We start from the raw sequence: 17,657 nt of genomic DNA, 5'->3' as shown, positions 1-17,657 counted from the left end.
GGGACAGGCCCCTTGTCTTACTTCCCCTCTGCATCCTTAGCTCACGGACCAGGGCTAGCACGAAGCAGGTGTGTGCTGAACTTTAAATGAAGAGGTACCTCAAAGAAGCCAGTCCCATACAAGCCTTTGGGACATTTGGCCTCAGGTCTCCATTGGGTTGGTTTGGGCCCTCTGGGGCTTCTCCTTGCCCCAGAGCCATGGTGCCCCAGAGAGTTCAATCTGAGTTCAGGCACTTCTGGCCCATAGCCCTTGCCCTGGTCCCCAGGATTGTGAGGAGGCCTGCACAAACCCTGGTGGAAGGCCTGTTCCAACAGGAATGGCATTTGTCTTCCACAGGATGGAAGAGGAGGACAGAAGGGCTCCTCAGATGCCAGGCACATGGCTGAACTGCAGAAAGAGGTACGTTCTGGAAGGATCCGTTTTCTAAGCCCCTTTTCCCTCCCTTGCACTCAGGCAGCAAGGCTTTGGTGTCTACTATGTGCTTGGCCCTTTGTGCACCTCCAGCAGGGAGAGGGGAAATAGTTCCTGCCTACAGAACTTCAGTCCCCGTGGGAGGCAAGCAGAGCCCCATCTCAACTCCACCTCCCACACTGAGTGGACTTAACCTCCCACGTGCTTAGGGTGGGACTGGGGAAGAAAGTACACTCCAGGCCCCAGACCTCCTACTTAGGAAAGAAAAGGAAAAGGCAGAGGAGCAGATGAAGATTCTAAGAGGACAGACTAAAGCAAGCAGAAGCATCCTGGCCTCCTCTGCCCTCACGTGCACCCAGCACACCAGGCAGAGTTGCCTGGCACCAGCGCCAGGATCCATACCCTAGAGCTCAGGTCAAGCTCAGGGAAACTGTATAAAGTGCCTTCTTGCCTCTTAGGCCTCCACTAAAGGTTCACCCTGTCTTTCAAGGCCCAGGAGTAATTAGAACTGTGGAATTTTTATTTCTGAGCCTGTTTCAGAAATCAGTAGTCACTACTGGCAGGGCCTGACTATACAGCTAGACCGAAGCTATTACTTTGAATTCTCTTAAACTCATACAAAGCAATCGCTGAGACAGGGCCCGGACTAGGGGGAGGCAAGACAGGCCTCACTGTTGACCTGGAGCTCCTCCTTAAAGCTTGCACCCTAGTCCTAGGAGCATCTGTTGCCCCACCCTAGTCCTGGATGTGCCCTGACCTCCCAATAACTTCACCTCCTGGGGGCCTCAGTATACTCATCTTGAGAAATGGATCAATCAATGATTCTCAACCCTGGCTGCACATTAGAACCACCTGGGGAGCTTTGAAAAAAATACTGATGCTCAGGCCTCACACCTGTCTAAGTCAGAAAATTTCTTAAAACCTTCCAAAAGGGGCACGATGAAAAAAACAAAACAAAAGAGGCACGATGGAGCTTTCTGCAGGGATTAAAGCATTCTGTATCTTGATTGAGATAGTGGTTATATATGGGTATGTATGTTATGAAATTGGTCAAAATGTACTTAAAATCTGGGCATTTTATTACTTGTAAACGTGTGAATAGTCTGGTTGGTTTTTGTTTTGTTTTGTTTTTTTAATTTATTTATTTATTTACTTTTGACTGCATTGGGTCTTCGTTGGGTTGCGCAGGCTTCTCATTGCAGTGGCTTCTCTTGTTGCGGAGCACGGGCTCTAGGCTCGAGGGCTTTAGTAGTTGTGGCTCTCGGGCTCTAGAGCACAGGCTCAGTTGTAGCACACGGGCTTAGTTGCTCCCCAGCATGTGGGATCTTCCCGGACCAGGGCTCAAACCCGTGTCCCCCTCATTGGCAGGCGGATTCTTAACCACTGCGCCACCCGGGAAGCCCTGGTTGGTTTTTTTTAAGCTCTCTCTCTGAGTCTCCTGTGCAGCCAGGGTTGACAATCACTGGATTCTCTGATTCCCAGCAGACCTTCCCCCAAACGCTGTAAAGCCTGATTCTGAGATTCGTGGGTGAGGTGTTCATTCAAACGCTGGTCTGACAGGAGCCACAGGAGCCAAGCAGGAAGGGTTGGGGCAGCTTCGAGGCCCTCCACTGCTCTCACCCTCTTGGTTTTCCTCTTGGTTTTCCTGCCCCCCAGGTGGCCCTGCTGCGAGCCCAGCTGGCCCTGGAGAGGAAGCAGAAGCAGGACTACATCGCCCGCTCGGTGCAGACAAGCCGCGAGCTGGCGGGCCTGCACCACAGTCTCTCTCACTCCCTCCTCGCCGTGGCCCAGGCCCCCGAGGCCACTGTCCTGGAGGCCGAGACCCGAAAGCTGGATGAGTCCCTGACTCAAAGCCTGACATCCCCTGGGCCGGTCCGGCTGCACCCCAGCCCCAGCGCTACTCAAGGCGCCTCCAGGTAGCAGCTGCAGCGAGGGCAGGACACAGGCCAGCCTGGGAGCACACAGACAGACAGATGGCCGTAGAGCGGGTCGTGGCCCCTCCACACAGCTGCTGTTTGCCAAAGAAAATTCTGACTCCGTTACCCAGCCTGGGAGCCCCAGGTCAGCTGGCATTCCCAGGAAGAGGGAGGGAAAGCTGCAAGGCTGGGGGAAGGCCCTGACTCACATGGGAATGAGGCACATCACACTTGCTGCCGGCCCGCAGTCACCCAGAGAGCACCTTGCCCTGGCCAAGGGATGTCTGCTGCCTCTCGCCTAGAACTCATTATCCAGCACTTCACCCTCTCGGACACCTCCCCCTTCAGCAATAAACCCTGGGTCTTTGCATTTGTTCTCTGCTGCTATCTCTACTGGGCAACAACCGTACATCAAGGGCATCTATTAAGGAAGAATTCACTGAAGATTCCTGTCAGGTGGCATGCATTTGTCATCTGCCTGCATTCTGATAGAGAAGGGCTACAGAAGATACACAAGACAAAGCCCCTGCCCACAGGAAGCTTGAGCCCAATTGACAATAACAAGCAGATGAGTCAGAGACAGTTGTGTGTGCTGCCTGGAAGTGCTGTAGAAATTCCAGGGGCTGAGGCAGGAAGGCATGAACTGGCCCTTGGTGGCTGGAGAGGAGTTGGGAGGGTTACTAAGCATACTGCTGAGAAGACTGGTCTGCCTTAGCAGGGTGTGTTTGTGCTGAGGGATGAGTCGGGAGGGAGAGGAGGGAGGGCCTTGGGATCTAGATTTGAACTCATGGATAATGAGGAACCATCATATGTTCTTGACTTAAAACATGTTCTGGGGACTTCAAAAACACTGAGTTGGCTTTTGGCTAAAGTCAGCCTCTTGAGTTCAGAAGTTCTGTCTGGCTTCATTCCCCTTCTGCACTGGGTGAAAGGCCTCGGGGTGTCCCTTTCTGGGCATATCAGCTGCAACCGATTGTGGCCCCCTGTAGTCCAGCCATAGGTCAAGCCAGGAAGGAGGATGGAGTGTGGCAGGACTTGTCACTTATGGCCTGGCCCTGGTTTAGGCAGTGTACTGGCTTAAGACCTATTGTTGGCAACTTCCTCGAAGCCTAAGAGAGAACAGTTTTCTTTAAAGAAGCAGGCATGGGACTTCCCTGGATGTCCAGTGGGTAAGACTCTTTAGTCCCAATGCTGGGGGCCCAGGTTCGATCCCTGGTCAGGGAACTAGATCCCGCATGCATGCCACACCTAAGAAGTCTGCTGCAACTATGAGCCCACATGCCGCAACTAAAAAAAAAAAAACCCCGCATGCCGCAACTAAGACCTGGGGCAGCCTAAATTAATTAATTAATTTTAAAAAATATATATAGGGCTTCCCTGGTGGTGCAGTGGATAAGAATCTGCCTGCCAATGCGGGGGACACGGGTTCAATCCCTGGTCCGGGAAGATCCCACATGCCACAGAGCAGCTAAGCCCGTGTGCCACAACTACTGAGCCTGTGCCCTAGAGCCCGTGAGCCACAACTACCGAAGCCCGCGAGCCACAACTACTGAAGCCTGCGTGCCTAGAGCCCGTGCTCCGCAACAAGAGAAGCCACCGCAATGAGAAGCCCACGCACCACAACTAGACAAAGCCCACGTGCAACAACGAAGACCCAACACAGCCAAAAAATAAATAAAGTATAGTGATAATAAAAATTTAAAAAATAAAATAAAGAAGCAGGCATGACCTTCTTCCAGCCCTCCAACCGTAATCTCTGATTCCTTTTACCTAGGCATGGGGATGGAGCTAAGGCCGGCTAAGAATGTGGGAGTTTAGGAGCAGCACCACGGTCCCCCAGACCTACTTACCCTGGGCTCAGGCCCCATTATATCCCGTCACACCACACAGAGTGGGAAGGGGACTGTTCACAGCTGCTGGAGCTTGGTTCCAAAGCCCATGCATGGGACTCCACACAGATGTTTAGTAAAAAACAGTTTAAAACCCCCCAGAGCTAAATCTGGGGCCCCCAAGATGCCAGCTGGTCCCTGCCTCTAGTCACATCCCTGTGGCTCAGAATCCTCACCTGGCCTTTTTGATGCTAGGAGTTCTCAGGGACAAATGAGATTTCTCTGGGTTCCTTACCATTTTTGGTCCCCCAACTCTGGTTCTGTAGCTTAGAGCCTGACAGAGGGACCCTGTTGTTTACCTTGGAGTTTCTTCTGAGTTCCATTATCTGTAGGTTGTAAGCCAAGGCCTTAAGCCCCACACACCTTCTGGGAGCCGGGAGAGAGCTTTCAGCAGATGAAAGGCGTTTTAGAGGCAGCCAAGCAAGGTTTTCATTCAGTAATAAACTAATCTATATCTGCTCCTCACTCCCCATCCAACCCTCAGTAGCCCCTCACCCCCACTCTAGACCTCAGGCTAGGGCCTCCCCTCCCCACCAGATATTTGGTCAGGGTTAGTCTTCAAGTGTAGACTACGATCTTGCTCTCACATTCTTAGCTTGTGGATGATTTTCTGCTCCAACTTCCTAAAATACACTTTCTTTGACCAATAGTAGAATCATCTGTTTGGAGGGTCCCACCAGTAACAGAGCCAACTGCTCTTCTTACCAGCTCCAAACCCAAAGAGAGAGACCTGACTTGGAGAAGCATGAAGGAAAGAATATGGGTCTTCCAGGCAGGACCCAGCCTTGCCCCAAGGCATCAGGCCAGAGCTCCCTTTCCTTCTCTTTGTCACATGCAACAGGGCATAACCAGAGCAGTGAATCCAGTAGATGGGCACTGTCTCTGACCATCCAGCCAGTTCTCACGGATACAGTAGAGGGTGGTGTGATTGATCTCCAGCACCTGGGGGAAAGGAGGTCAGAGCTGAGCACGCAGGTCTTCTCCATCCACAAATCCTCCCCCTCCCTCCAGCCTTCTCCTTTCCTGCTTCGACAGGCTGCTACAGGCCCCAAAGTCCTGAGAACAGAAGGGGGCAAGAGCTGAGTCAGAGTCTGGGCAATGTTCTTGTTCCCAGGGAGCGCTGGGTCTGGTGGGTATGACACCCTGTTCTCTCAACAAGCCTCCATGCTTTGCATGTTAGAGCGACAATCACCACATTGCAACCTAATTACCTTTTCTCATCTGCTTCCCGCACGGGGACTAGCAGGGTGGTCTCTAACTCCGTCAGGAGCTGCAGGGCCCATCGGGAGTGCTAGGCGAACCAGGTAGGCACCCTGCTGGTGCAGGCAGGCTATGTAGATGCTCTGGGGCCAGCAGCAGAACTTCCAGAAGTACCTGTGGAGGTGGGGAGACCCCACCCACAAAAGCAGCAAGGCATCCTCCAGCCCGAGACTTCACATGCAGGCCTCATCTCAGCCCGTGGGACAGGTCCCTTGGGAGTTGGTTCAGTTGTTCGATCTTAGGACAGATGATGCCTTTAGCTGTTCCCCCCGCAGTACTTCACCTCCTGCCTCCTGTCCCACGAATCACCTACTCACACTTGCTCCCGGGGCTGAGGAAGGGACCAGCTGAACAATATGAAAACGCTGAGCCCTGAAGAACTGGGGGAGTGGTGAGCAGAGGCAGGGAGGAGCAAGGAGCAGGGGCCACCAGTGTGCCCCGAGCCATGAGATCCCTCTCCGCAGTCCTGGCATACAGGCTTCGCTCCGCTCACCACACCGAGGAAGGAGGCAAGGGAGAAGGAAGGACAAGAACAAGGGGTCTCAAGGTTCTGGGGCCCTGCAGTTTACTCCCCTGCTCTCCTGAGACCAGGGTTTGCCTAGACCCTGACGGAGGCGAAGGCAAGGAGTGAGGCTTCTCCAGAGAAGAAAGGACTGTGCTCCCGGCCCCGCTGTTCTCACCTGACTCACATCAGTAGCCTGTCACGGAGTGGACATTATGACCTCTTTCTTCTTAGTCCTCTGTCATTAATGCCCCCAGCTCTTTAAATGCCTTCATAGGGCCTGAAGCTTGGCACAGGTGGAAGGGCTTGGAGGCAAGAAGTTGAACGGGTCAGGGGTCAGAGGAGAGCCGTGAGCAAAGGCTGGGAGGTGGCCATCTGAAAGTGGGTGCTCGCTGTTCTCAGCTCACGGTCATTTGTGTGGAGGCAGAAAGGGGTAAGAATGAGTATTCAAGTTTAGTTCTTCCTTAATTACTACTACTTGTTGGGTGAGGGAATCAGGGAAGGCTTTTTTTCAGTGCCTGATAACCCATACATTGCTCCTGCACCTCCTGTCTTGGTTTCCTGTCATTACCTCTCCTGTAACTGCATATTCCAACCCTACCAAGAGTCTAAGGCTTGTTGCTGGCCGAGAATAGGCTCACATCCGAGCTGGCTAACTCCCTTGCCTTCTGCTGTTGCGTGATGCTCGGCAAGTCATGCTGGAGCCTTTAGCTATAACTCTCTTCCCTGCATAGGGGTCATCTCTTCAGCTTGTCCACCTGACCGCAAATAGAGAAACCCTGTGGATGAGATCAGATGGACTCGTTTCTGCCCCCTGCTCCTAATCCAGCTTTTCGTTCATCTGGCAAATACTCATCAAACCTATGTGTCACAAATCTCCACGACACGCACTGAAAGGAGGAGCTCGTGTCCAGGGGAGACAGACCCCTGACGTAGAGAAACACTCACAGCATGACCTGGGTGCTGGGAAGAGACTCACTGGCCACTTGTAATGAGGCCAGGGAAAGTGTCACAGAACATCGTGGAGGAAGAGAGGGCTTGAGGGCCCTTTCAAAGTGTTTGTCGAGCCGATTGGTTTCACTGGGTGCATGGCGTCAAGGGCTGCACCTGTGGGTCCCGGGAGCAGTGGCAGCTCTTGGAGGTGTACCAGCTAGCCCGGTAGGGTGAGACCGCTCTGACCAAAGAACAGAAGCATCGGCCACAGGTGAGCATCAAGGCAGCCCACCAGCCTCAAACCCACCATTAAGGCTTCATTCCTGTCTCGTGGGACAACCCACAGGGCAAGTGGCAGGCTGACTCGGACAGCAGGCTCCGGAAAAAAATAGGAAGCTGTGGTCACAGCCTCCACCAGCATCCCACTGCCCTGGTGGCCTCCATCACTTCCTCAACCCTCCTCACCACACCTCCTTATAACACTTCACCTCTCACCTCCCCAGCCACCTGCTAAGCCCTACAGGGTGCTGTGCTGGAGGATGAGGGGAGGGAGGGGAGAAGTGCCTTTTGGTGTGTCCTGTGGCCTCCCTGGAGGAGAAGGGGTTGATGCCCAATGGGGTCCTTCCTGCCAGCCCATTTGTATCAGGGACCCCACCACACAAGTCACATTGTGAGTTCCTGAATGTAGGCTTTGTAGGTAAGATCGCCTTCACCTTGGCATTCAGCCCAGGGTCCAGCTGGCGAGGGAGGGCTTGGAAACCAAGGTATGATGGGGACAGGAATGAAAAGGGCAAGACTACGTGCCAAGGCTAGTGTGGTGCATCTCTGAGAGGGATGCCAGCTATTCCCGATGCAGGCTTGTTAAGCATGAGGCAGACAGGCGAAAGGAAGAGCCTTTTGGCCCCTCTTGAGAAAAGAGCCTATGAGAAAACTTTGTGATGTGCTTAAAAGCAAATTTCTATCCAACCAAACTTGGGGGGGGGTAGCTTTTTTTTGTTTTGCTTTGTTTTTAGGCCACATGGCTTGCAGGGATCTTAGTTCCCCGACCAGGGATCGAACCCAGGGCTCGCAGTGAAAGCGCTGAGTCCCAAACCACTAGACTGCCAGGGAATTCCCTAGATTTTCATTTATTTAAAATGAAACAATTGCATGCACATGGTTAAAAATTAAATAGAATAGAAGGCAGCAGTTTCCCACCCCATTCTTTTATTTATTTATTTATTTATTGGCCACTCCACACAGCATGAGGGGTCTTAGTTCCCCAACCAGGGATCGAGCCCACGCCCCCTGCAGTGGAAGCGCGGAGTCTTAACCACTAGAAAGTCAAAAAAGTCCCACCACCCCATTCTTTTTTAACCCCTTTCCAATTTTTTAAACTCTATTTTCGTAGAGGGTAACTTTGTTCCTCTAAATAATGTTTATATAATGCCATATGGGCCCAGCATCTGGATCAAGATGGTGATAGGTAGCTGCACTGCCTACACCTTTGGCGATTCTTGGACTCTGGTTCTGAGCCAGACACCCAGCATCTCAGTGCCCTTAGGGAGGCGGGTAAATGTGCTCTCAGCTGTGCCAGGGATATTTACATTTTGTTAGGTTATGTGTGTTTGTCGGGCAGCCAAAGTAAAAATGTAGTGGATTTGTTTTGGATACCAAGCAACTGAAAACCCTCATTAACTAAGGCTCTTTGCTTATCTTGAACTACTCTTTCTACCAAGAAGGCAAGATAAATGCTTTCCCTCTGCCCTCGTTGGATGTAATAGTCTTCTCCAATGATTGTTTTTATTACTCTTTAAGTATCATTATGGACCCAAGGATTTTTATATATTCACTGTGATTCATTTGTGACAGTTGCTATTTTTGATGCTCAAATTCTCCCAAATTTGATGTCCAGTTTTTCCTTGTACTTTTCTTGTTCAGACCTGGAATCTTTTAGTGGGAAAAAATATTTAGAAAATGAAATCTGCATTCCAGAATTGATCATTGCCTCTGGGATGTTATGGTGTTTAGACTAGCAGAAAATGTGTTTTGAAAATTGTGAGTTCAAGATGGTGATGGTTGCACAACCATGTGAGTATACTTAATGCCACTGAAATGTACACCTTCAAATGGCAAATTTTATGTATAATTTACCACAATAAAAATAACATAAAAATTGAGTTCATAATGATATTTGCAGTTTGAATTTAATGTCACAGGGTTTTTACTATACCTGTCTGATTTTGTATTTGGTTCCTAATGATATTAATATAATCACTTACTTTATTCTGTGATATTTATTATATAGTTTATAATACTATAATAAATAACAATATTATAATATTATAATAAATCTACTGAGTGAAGTTTAAAATTTCTTTGTGGTTCTTTTTGTCCACAGAATCTATCCTACAGAGAATATACAGTATATTGAATTCTAAAGGAACTTGAACTACTTCTTTCCCTGGTGGTTATGTTATCAATCTGATATACAGTTAGGTCCATTTGATGTGTTTTCAACTTTAGGGTTTGCTTTTTCCTCTTTTTCATTTAATTTTATTTTTTGGTCAGGTAAACATATATATGAGTAACAGTGAAATGTTTGCTGTTGAGAATCTGGAAGAGGATGTAGCCGTTTAATGCCACAATGTAGGGTTTTATTCAGTAGCAGAGTGACCTTCATCCAGGGTGTGTTTGAAGCCCCGATCCCTCTCTGACACTCCAAGGTCCCCTTGACTACCTGTCAGCCTCCTGGGGCCTCCAGTGGGCTGAATAGGCTGGGGACCATCTCAGTTGTAAATAACAACCTTCCCCTCACACTGCAGCTTAAGGATGGATGACCTGTTGCTCCTCTTTAAAACTGTGCATGTTGCTCTTGAACCAATATTCTTCATCCCAGTAATGGGACCACCTCCTGAGCCAGTCTGTCCCAAAACCAAACAAGGATACCTGAAAGATGGGGTAAGACAGGGGAGGGCTGTGGGGCAGGAGGCTGGACCCTGCCCTGCTTCCATGCCCCCCGACCATTCCTTCAGCAAACACTCACTTAACATCAAGGGTGACAGGCTGCCTCCCGGAGCTGGGAGGAGAACGGAGCTCACCTTCCCCAGGGGAGACAGACTGAACACACAGAGGGACCCCGGAGCCCAGAAAAGACAGCACCAACTAGCTGATTCTCATCATATTGGAGGAAGAGAGAGGATTCCCTAGGGAGACAAGAAGAGGGCATTCCAGGCAGAGGGAACAGCGTCTGAAAAGGCATGAAGCAGATGGTGTGTTTGGGGAACGCTGAGAAGCCCAAGGTGTGAGCCTGGGAGAGAGGAGGGGTGGGGGGAGGGGTCAGACCATGCCAGGTCTTGGAAGCCAGACAGGAGCTTTTAAACTCTATGCTGAAGGCATAGCAGGGAAAAGTTTTAAGTGAGGAAAGGACAAGAATCTTTAACTGGGTCACAGGTGTGCAAGGCACAGAACAGAGCCACGAGCCCCTGGGATGGATACTGACCCTTTTATCCAGCCTGTTGCCCTGGGTGTACCTGAGGAAGGTGGGGCTGATCACCAGGACCTGGGGAAGAAGGGGGAGGGGCCAACCTGGGGCCCTTCCCACAGCATCCCGAAGCTACGTCTTCCTACCTCTCGTCCCCTTACCTGGTCTTTTCTATCTTCCATCTACTAGGGAACTGGACCATCTTCCGAAATCTAAGGAAGAAGTAGGAGGTGGGGGAGTTTCAGCAGCCCCTGAGACTTGCGAAGGTCCTGCAGGTGCTCCCAATAAGCCAGCAGAGGGTCTCCCTGGAGCCCCCTCTGTCATCCCCTGCAGTGACCTCTCCTTGCCCCCCATACTAAGAATGTCTGGGTTCCCAGACCATCACCTCTTCACTCAGAGCATCCGAAGTCCAAGCCAGAACAAAGAGCTTCAGGAGCAGCAGCACCAACTGGCTCCAGGAGCCCTGGTCCCTATCATTCCTGCGGGAGATGGAGTGTCCCGTGGTTTGGTTCCCCAGCATCTCGAAGCCCTGAACAGAGATCTGGTTCATCCTGGGAAGGAGAGCAGAAACTGACAAAACTCTGGGGGCAGGCCTGGACGTCCAGTCCCCTGCCCCCTCCTCAGTGCCCACCTGGAGACCGTGGTGTGATTGGCGCTCTTGCCGAGGTTGGCGGCCCACAGGATCTTCGAGTTCCCCACCGATGCACAAGTTCCACAGAAGAGATCTAAATGGCTCACCGAGGGCCTGGGAATCCCCTTGAACAGCTTCTCCCACACTCTGCCCAGTTCGCTTGCTGAGTTCATGCCCTAAAAACAGCAGGAGGGAGGAGATTGGGGGTTGAGATCCAGGTATTGGCTACCGGGGGAAGGAAAGCAGAGCTGGGTGGGTGAGACCTCCATCCGGAGGTCAGGGGTTGAGGCTGTGAAGATAGGAGGCACACGAAGCCAGGGCCGAGGGCAGGAGTTTGGGCCAGGAAGTGGGAGGTGGGCTGGGCCTGGGAAGGACGGGATGGGCTGGCCCAGTGTTGACCACTGACCGACCACGAGAGCACAGCGTCAGGGCTGGTGGGCTCTGCTGCTCCCATGAGGTACCCCATCGTCTCCTCGTAACCTACATCAAACCAGTTCCCTCCGGCCGTGTGGTGGCAGACAGAGTCGTTGAGGGTCCCGGGTGGGCAGCCACATTTCCTGAATTTGAACGGAGAGCAGCTGCAACGCCGTGGTACCACGTTCATCCGTTTTTCCTGGGGTGCCGATTCCGCCTTCAGATCCAGGCAGGGGGCCATCAGCCACAAGATGAGCATCAGGAAGATGCACAGGACAAAAATCTGCCAGCAGCGCTTCATGTCTGGCCCAGGCAAAGGCTCCAGTGGCAGGCAGCTGACTGGCTCCTCTACCTGGGACTGGGAGGGGTGAGGAACTGAGGCCACAGATAGCCCCCCAGCCCTCTGTCTTGTTGGCTTCCACGGCTCCCCAGCCCTCCACACCACACCTCCTCCCAACCCCTCATCTCCCACTTCCCTATCCATTTGCTCACCTCCAAAGGGGACTCTGGCTGGGCCTAGGATGGAAGGTGGGAGGGCAGAGAGATAACATATGGTGTGTGCCCTATCCTCCCTGCAGGAGGAAGGCTGAGCTCTCAGTGGGGTCCTCAGTGCCACTGGCTCTCATCACAAAGTACACATTGTGACCTCCCTCCTTTAGGCACAAAGCCACCACCCTAGCCTGTCTGTTACACACAAGCTGCCTGCACTGAGTGCAAGATCCACGCGGATAGAGACTGACCTTGACTGTCTTCTTTACCTCTGAATCCCTAAGACTGAGAATCATGTAATAAATATTTACAGGAAACAGGAACAGAGTGGAGAGGGAACCGTAGATACTATATATGTGTGAAGCCCCCTCTCCAATAGTGTATCTTCGGCTCAGGCCTCTCTTCTCTTCTCTAGACCCCATACCCAGCAGCCTGTCACACCACAACTTAGATGTCTCAGAGACCCATCACCCTGAGCAAGCCTGAGACAGAACTCATGATGCTCCCTTTAAACCAACCCCTTCCCAAGACTTCTCTATCTCAACAGATGTTCCTCCATTCAGCCTGTTGCGGAAGCCAGAAACCCATGCGCTATCCTTGACTCCTCCCTCTCCTATGATTTCCAAATCATTTTTTAAATTTATTTTATTTATTTATTTATTTTTGGCTGCATTGGGTCTTCGTTGCTGCGCGCGGGCTTTCTCTAGTTGTGGTGAGTGGAGGCTTCTCTTTGTTGCGGTGCACGGGCTTCTCATTGTGGTGGCTTCTCTTGTTGTGGAGCACAGGCTCTAGGCACGCAGGCTTCAGTAGTTGTGGCTCATGGGCTCTAGAGTGCAGGCTCAGTAGTTGTGGCGCACGGGCTTAGTTGCTCTGCGGCATGTGGGATCTTCCCAGACCAGGGCTCAAACCCGTGTCCCCTGCATTCGGAGGCAGATTCTTAACCACTGCGGCACCAGGGAAGCTCTCCAAATCATTTTTAATCTATTTGTTTCTATCTCCACACCACCTTCTTCATCTCCAGTGTCACTCCCTTAATTCAATCATGGCCTGTGGAAGATGTTAAAAAACAAAATGAAAAACTTTGAGTTGTTTTTAAGGTTTCAGAAGACAAGGAGGGTCAGAAATCATGTAATTTTATTTTAAAATCAAAATGTTTTCTTCCATAGGAGGAGAACAGTAAAACAGTTATCATAACTAGTGAAAATCTGCACTGGGTATTTTATAGATTAAAAAAAATTCACCAAAAAATCTGAGTAAGGGACTTCCTTGGTGGCGCAGTGGTTAAGAATCTGCCTGCCAATGCGAGGGACACGGGTTCGAGCCCTGGTCCGGGAAGATCTCACATGCCGCAGAGAAACTAAGCCCATGCGCCACAACCACTGAAGTCCGGGCGTCCTAGAGCCCGAGCGCAGCACCTACTGAGCCCACGTGCCACAACTACTGAGCCCGCGCACCACAACTACTGAAGTCCATGTGCTCTAGGCCCCACGTGCTGCAACTGCTGAAGCCCAGGCGCCTAGAGCCCGTGCTCTGCAACAAGACAAGCCACCGTAATGAGAAGCCAGTGCACTGCAACAAAGAGTAGCCCCCGCTCGCTGCAACTAGAGAAAGCCTGCACACAGCAATGAAGAACCACCGTAGCCAAAAAGAAAAAAGAAAAAACAATCTGAATAATATCTGTAGACTAATTGTATTGTCTCAATATCAATTTCCTGGTTTGGATAATGTACTGTAAGTACTATAGGGTAAGATGAAACTTGGTGATGGGTACATGGGACCTCTCTTTACTATTTTTGCAATTTCTTATGTGCCTATTCCTATTTCAAAATAAAAACTTAAAAAAAAATCATCTAGAAAAAGAAGCCTAGTAAGCTCTATTGGTGTTTCATTTATATCAACAAATGTAATATTTTTTTATTGTTGTAAAACACTCAAAAATTTACCATTTTAACCATTTTAAAGTGTACAATAATTCAGTGACATTTAGGACATTCACAGTGTAATGCAACCATCACTACTATCTAATTCCAGAGCATACTCATCAGCCCAAAAGGAAACCCCACACCCATTAAGGAATCGTTCCCCATTCCTCTCTTCTCCAGCCCATGGCAAGATACAGTCTTTTAAAAACACCTCGAAATATTAGCTTTGCTTCTGATTTTTTGGCAACTTTCTTGAGGTACAATCTACATACCATAAGATTCACACATTTTAAATGAATGATTCAATAATTGCCAATAAATATATACAGTTGTGTATCACCACAATCCAGTTTTAGAACATTTCCATCAGAGACCCCCATTCACATTTGCAGTCAATTCCACTCCTCATTCCAGGCAACCACTAACCCATTTTCACTATAGATTTGCCTTGTTTAGTCATTTCATATAAATGGAATGATAATGTAGTTTCTCATATCTGACTTCTCTTCCTCAGCATAATATTTTGGAGTTTTACATTGTAGCACGCACCGGTCATTAACTCCTTTTTTGTTACTGACTAGTATTCCATTGTGTGGATAGACCACGTTTTGTTTATTCGCTCATCAGTTGATGGACATTTGGATTATTTCCACTTTTTGGCTATTATGAATAATGCTGCTATGAACATGTGTTTACAAGTCTTTGTGGGAACATGCTTTTTCATTTCTCTTGGATAGACAGCTGGGAATTGCTGGTTTATATGTACATTTATTTTATTTTAATTTATTTATGTTTGGCTGCATTGGGTCTTCGTTGCTGCGCCCAAGCTGTCTCTAGTTGCGGTGAGCGGGGGTTACTCTTTGTTGCGGTGTGCGGGCTTCTCATTGTGATGGCTTCTCTTGTTGCAGAGCACAGGCTCTAGGCACGCAGGCTTCAGTAGTTGTGGCACACGGGCTCAGTTGTTGTGGCTCGCGAGCTCTAGAGCACAGGCTCAGTAGTTGTGGCGCACGGGCTTAGTCGCTCCATGGCACCTGGGATCTTCCCGGACCAGGGCTCTAACCCGTGTCCCCTGCATTGGCAGGTGGATTCTTAACCACTGTGCCACCAGGGAAGTCCTGTACATTTATATTTAACTTTAAAAAAAAATATTTCAAAGTATTTTCCAAAGTGGCAGCACCATTTTACAGTCACCAGCAATGCATGAAGGTTGCAATTTTTCCACATTCTCACTAACATTTATTTTTGTCTGTCTTTTTGATTATAGCCATTCTAGTGAGTATAAAGTGGCATCTCACTGTGGTTTTAATTTGCATTTCCCTAATAACTGATGATTCTAAGCATCCTTTCATGTGCTTATTAGCTAGCCATTCATATATCTTCTTTAGTGATATATCTATTCAAATCTTTTGCCCATTTTTAAATTGAGTTGTTCATCATCTTATTATTTTTAAGAGTTCTTTATATATTCTGGATATGTCTGTTATCATATATGATTTGCAAATTTTTCCCCAGTCTGTGGCTTGTATTTTCATATTCTTTTTTTATTTTTTAATTGAATATAGTTAAATTACAATGTTGTGTTAATTACTGCTGTACAGCAAAGTGATACATATATATATATTCTTTTTCATATTCTTTTCCATTGTGGTTTATCACAGGATATTGAAGATAGTTCCCTGTTCCTAATTAGGCCCTGAGACCCCCTAACACAGCTGTGTCATGATTCTTCCTTCTCAGGGGAAGCAGTGGGGTTTCTACACTGCAACTATTGTTTTCAACCCAGATACACTGAGATCTCTATCTCTCCCAAGAGAAGGAGAACATGTAACACCTACAAATATACCTATTTCTTTAATGATTCAGGAAAAGTTCATTTATCAGTGTCCCAAACAAGGTGAATGAAGGCTGTGACTGGCAGAATGAACTAATGAAAGGGCCAGAAAACTTCCCCTTCTCTGGTCAGGCTTGGAGGCTACAGCTACAGGTGACCAGTGACCCCCCCCTCTTCCTGCAGCCCTGTGTGCAGAGTGAGGCACTCCTGTGCAGCCCCCAGCTGCTCCCAAGGCCAAAGGATCCCACCTTGAGGGAGAGAGCTGAAGCGTTAGGGGGAAGCCTGACATTGTGAGGAGCAAAGTTTCCAACTGGTCAGTACCTTGGTCTCCTGTGACTTCTGTGTCATGGCCAACTAAAAGAACTCCATAAAGCGAAGGACTACCTAATTCTAGAATTCCTAAAGCAGAAAGTCTCCCACCCTTGTTGCCCCTATTACAGTTCTCTGCTTTTTCCTTCACAGTACAAGGCACATTCTTCTTTATTTAGGTAGTTTATTAATTAATTACTTTATTATTTTTTTCAAAATATTTTTATTGTGGTAAAATACACATAAAATTTACCATTTTAACCATTTTTAAGTGTACAGTTCAGTGGCATATATATTTTTGTGTTTGTTTTGTTTTGTTTACCTCTCCCTACCCCTACTGAAAGCTCCTCGAGAGTAGGTATAAACCATATCTGTTTCATTCACCATGGTATTCCATAACACAGGGGAGACCTGGGAAATAGGAAGAGCTTGATAAATATGTGTTGAAGGAGTGAGTCACTTAGCATGGCGCCCCACTGAGGAAGGAGGGCTTGGAAGTTAAACATGAATAGGCACAGAATCGACATAGACATATGGCAGAGAGGAGAGGACAATTTCTGTCAACATTGTCCTTGGGCATCCAACTGAGAATAGACTTCTCCTGCACTTGGTGGTGGTAGCTAATGTGTGGAAAAGACCCAGGCTCTGGAGTCAGAAAAACCAGGCCTTGAACCCCACCTTTGCCCCATTAACTACCCCTGCAACCTTGGGCAAAGTCAATCCAGCTCTTGGCTTCCTCATCTATAAAATGGGATTTGAAATAGCACCGACTTCCCAGGGTTGTTCTCATGTAGAATGGACGACAGCAGTTGGTATGTTGTCAGTTTTCAGTTAACATGTATTAGTCCTTTCCTTCTCCCCTTCCTAGCAAACTACAGCCTGCGGGCAGAAGCAGGGACTCAGCTTCTCCTGAGTCGGATTGCCAGAATGCACCCAGCTTGTGTCCCGTCTCCTTTTCCTGGAAGCCTTCCCTGACCCAACGTGTCAGTCATTTTCTTCTGTGGACTCTGTCCACAGTCCCCTGTACCACCTCTTATCAAAGTTCTGGTCTAATGCCACTGAAATGATTTGAGCCGCGCACCTCCACTAGCCGTGCTCAGGCTGTTTCGGTAAAATCAACCCCAGAGGCCCTGGCTCCCAGAGTACTTTGAGGTCCAGAAGAAATGTGTTGGAATCAGGCCCTGCCATTAATTCCTGTGATCTAGGGCAAGTTACTTAGCTTCTCCAGCCCACAATTTCTCCTTTAGAAAATGGATATAAAAGTCACACCTACTTTACAGAGGTGATTCTCAAGCTGTAACTGCAGGGAATCACCTGGGAGCCATTCCTAGAGTTTCTGATTCATCAGGTTTGTGTCGGGGCACGGTAACTTGCATTTCTAACCAATTCCAGGTGATAATGGGGCTGCCACTTGGGGAGACTGAAAACCACTGTTCTAGGAGCTTCCAAGTTGTTCCAAGAGTCTGATGTGAAACTCGAGGCGCAGTTCCTGGCGCAAGGCAAGCGAATGCTGCTATTACTGTGTCTACCCGGCGGAGTCCTCCTCCGGGTATCCTGTTCCGCAGAAGACCTACCCCCCACAACCCCGCTTTCCCCCGCTCCCTTACCGCTGGAGCCCTCCTTAGCCGCTGGACAAAAGTGCGAACAGCACGGGTGGGCGGGGCGGCCTGAGTGAGAACGCGGGCGA

General features: G+C 49.2%; 2 protein-coding genes across 9 annotated transcripts in view; one reads left to right on the top strand and one right to left on the bottom strand.

The window, feature by feature from the left end:
- Window positions 1–2,697, top strand: part of CEP250 (centrosomal protein 250) — a 48,877-nt gene extending 46,180 nt beyond the window's left edge. For all 8 annotated transcript variants that reach the window (XM_082359363.1, XM_082359361.1, XM_082359362.1 and 5 more), the window contains 2 exons: window positions 337–399; window positions 2,068–2,697. In XM_082359363.1, coding sequence (XP_082215489.1) covers window positions 337–399; window positions 2,068–2,331 — 327 coding nt within the window. In that variant the 3' untranslated portion in view covers window positions 2,332–2,697. The remainder of the gene's footprint in view (window positions 1–336; window positions 400–2,067) is intronic.
- Window positions 2,698–2,842: 145 nt separating this feature from the next.
- Window positions 2,843–17,519, bottom strand: LOC309613007 (uncharacterized protein C20orf173 homolog). The gene is made up of 4 exons (XM_082359400.1): window positions 11,412–17,519; window positions 11,006–11,181; window positions 10,760–10,925; window positions 2,843–10,586 (listed from the first exon to the last, which is right to left on the bottom strand). Exons 1-4 carry the CDS (start codon window positions 11,901–11,903, stop codon window positions 10,560–10,562), a joined length of 861 nt encoding a protein of 286 aa, XP_082215526.1. The 5' UTR covers window positions 11,904–17,519; the 3' UTR covers window positions 2,843–10,559.
- Window positions 17,520–17,657: the final 138 nt, after the last annotated feature.

Source organism: Balaenoptera borealis (genome assembly GCF_965194805.1).
Source record: "Balaenoptera borealis genome assembly, chromosome: 16".
Taxonomy (NCBI): domain Eukaryota; kingdom Metazoa; phylum Chordata; class Mammalia; order Artiodactyla; family Balaenopteridae; genus Balaenoptera; species Balaenoptera borealis.
Note: the sequence above shows the minus strand (reverse complement) of the source record. Positions and strands in the feature narration are given on the sequence as shown.

What these genes read in the sequence shown, in the direction of transcription:
- LOC309613007 (XM_082359400.1), bottom strand. Translation starts at nt 11,903, where the DNA reads ATGGATAGGGAAGTGGGAGATGAGGGGTTGGGAGGAGGTGTGGTGTGG. An exon ending in ACGCTGTGCTCTCGTGGTCG is followed by an intron (nt 11,182 to 11,411) that starts GTCAGTGGTCAA and finishes TGCTGTTTTTAG; the next exon opens with GGCATGAACTCAGCAAGCGA. An exon ending in CGGATGCTCTGAGTGAAGAG is followed by an intron (nt 10,587 to 10,759) that starts GTGATGGTCTGG and finishes CTTCTTCCTTAG; the next exon opens with ATTTCGGAAGATGGTCCAGT.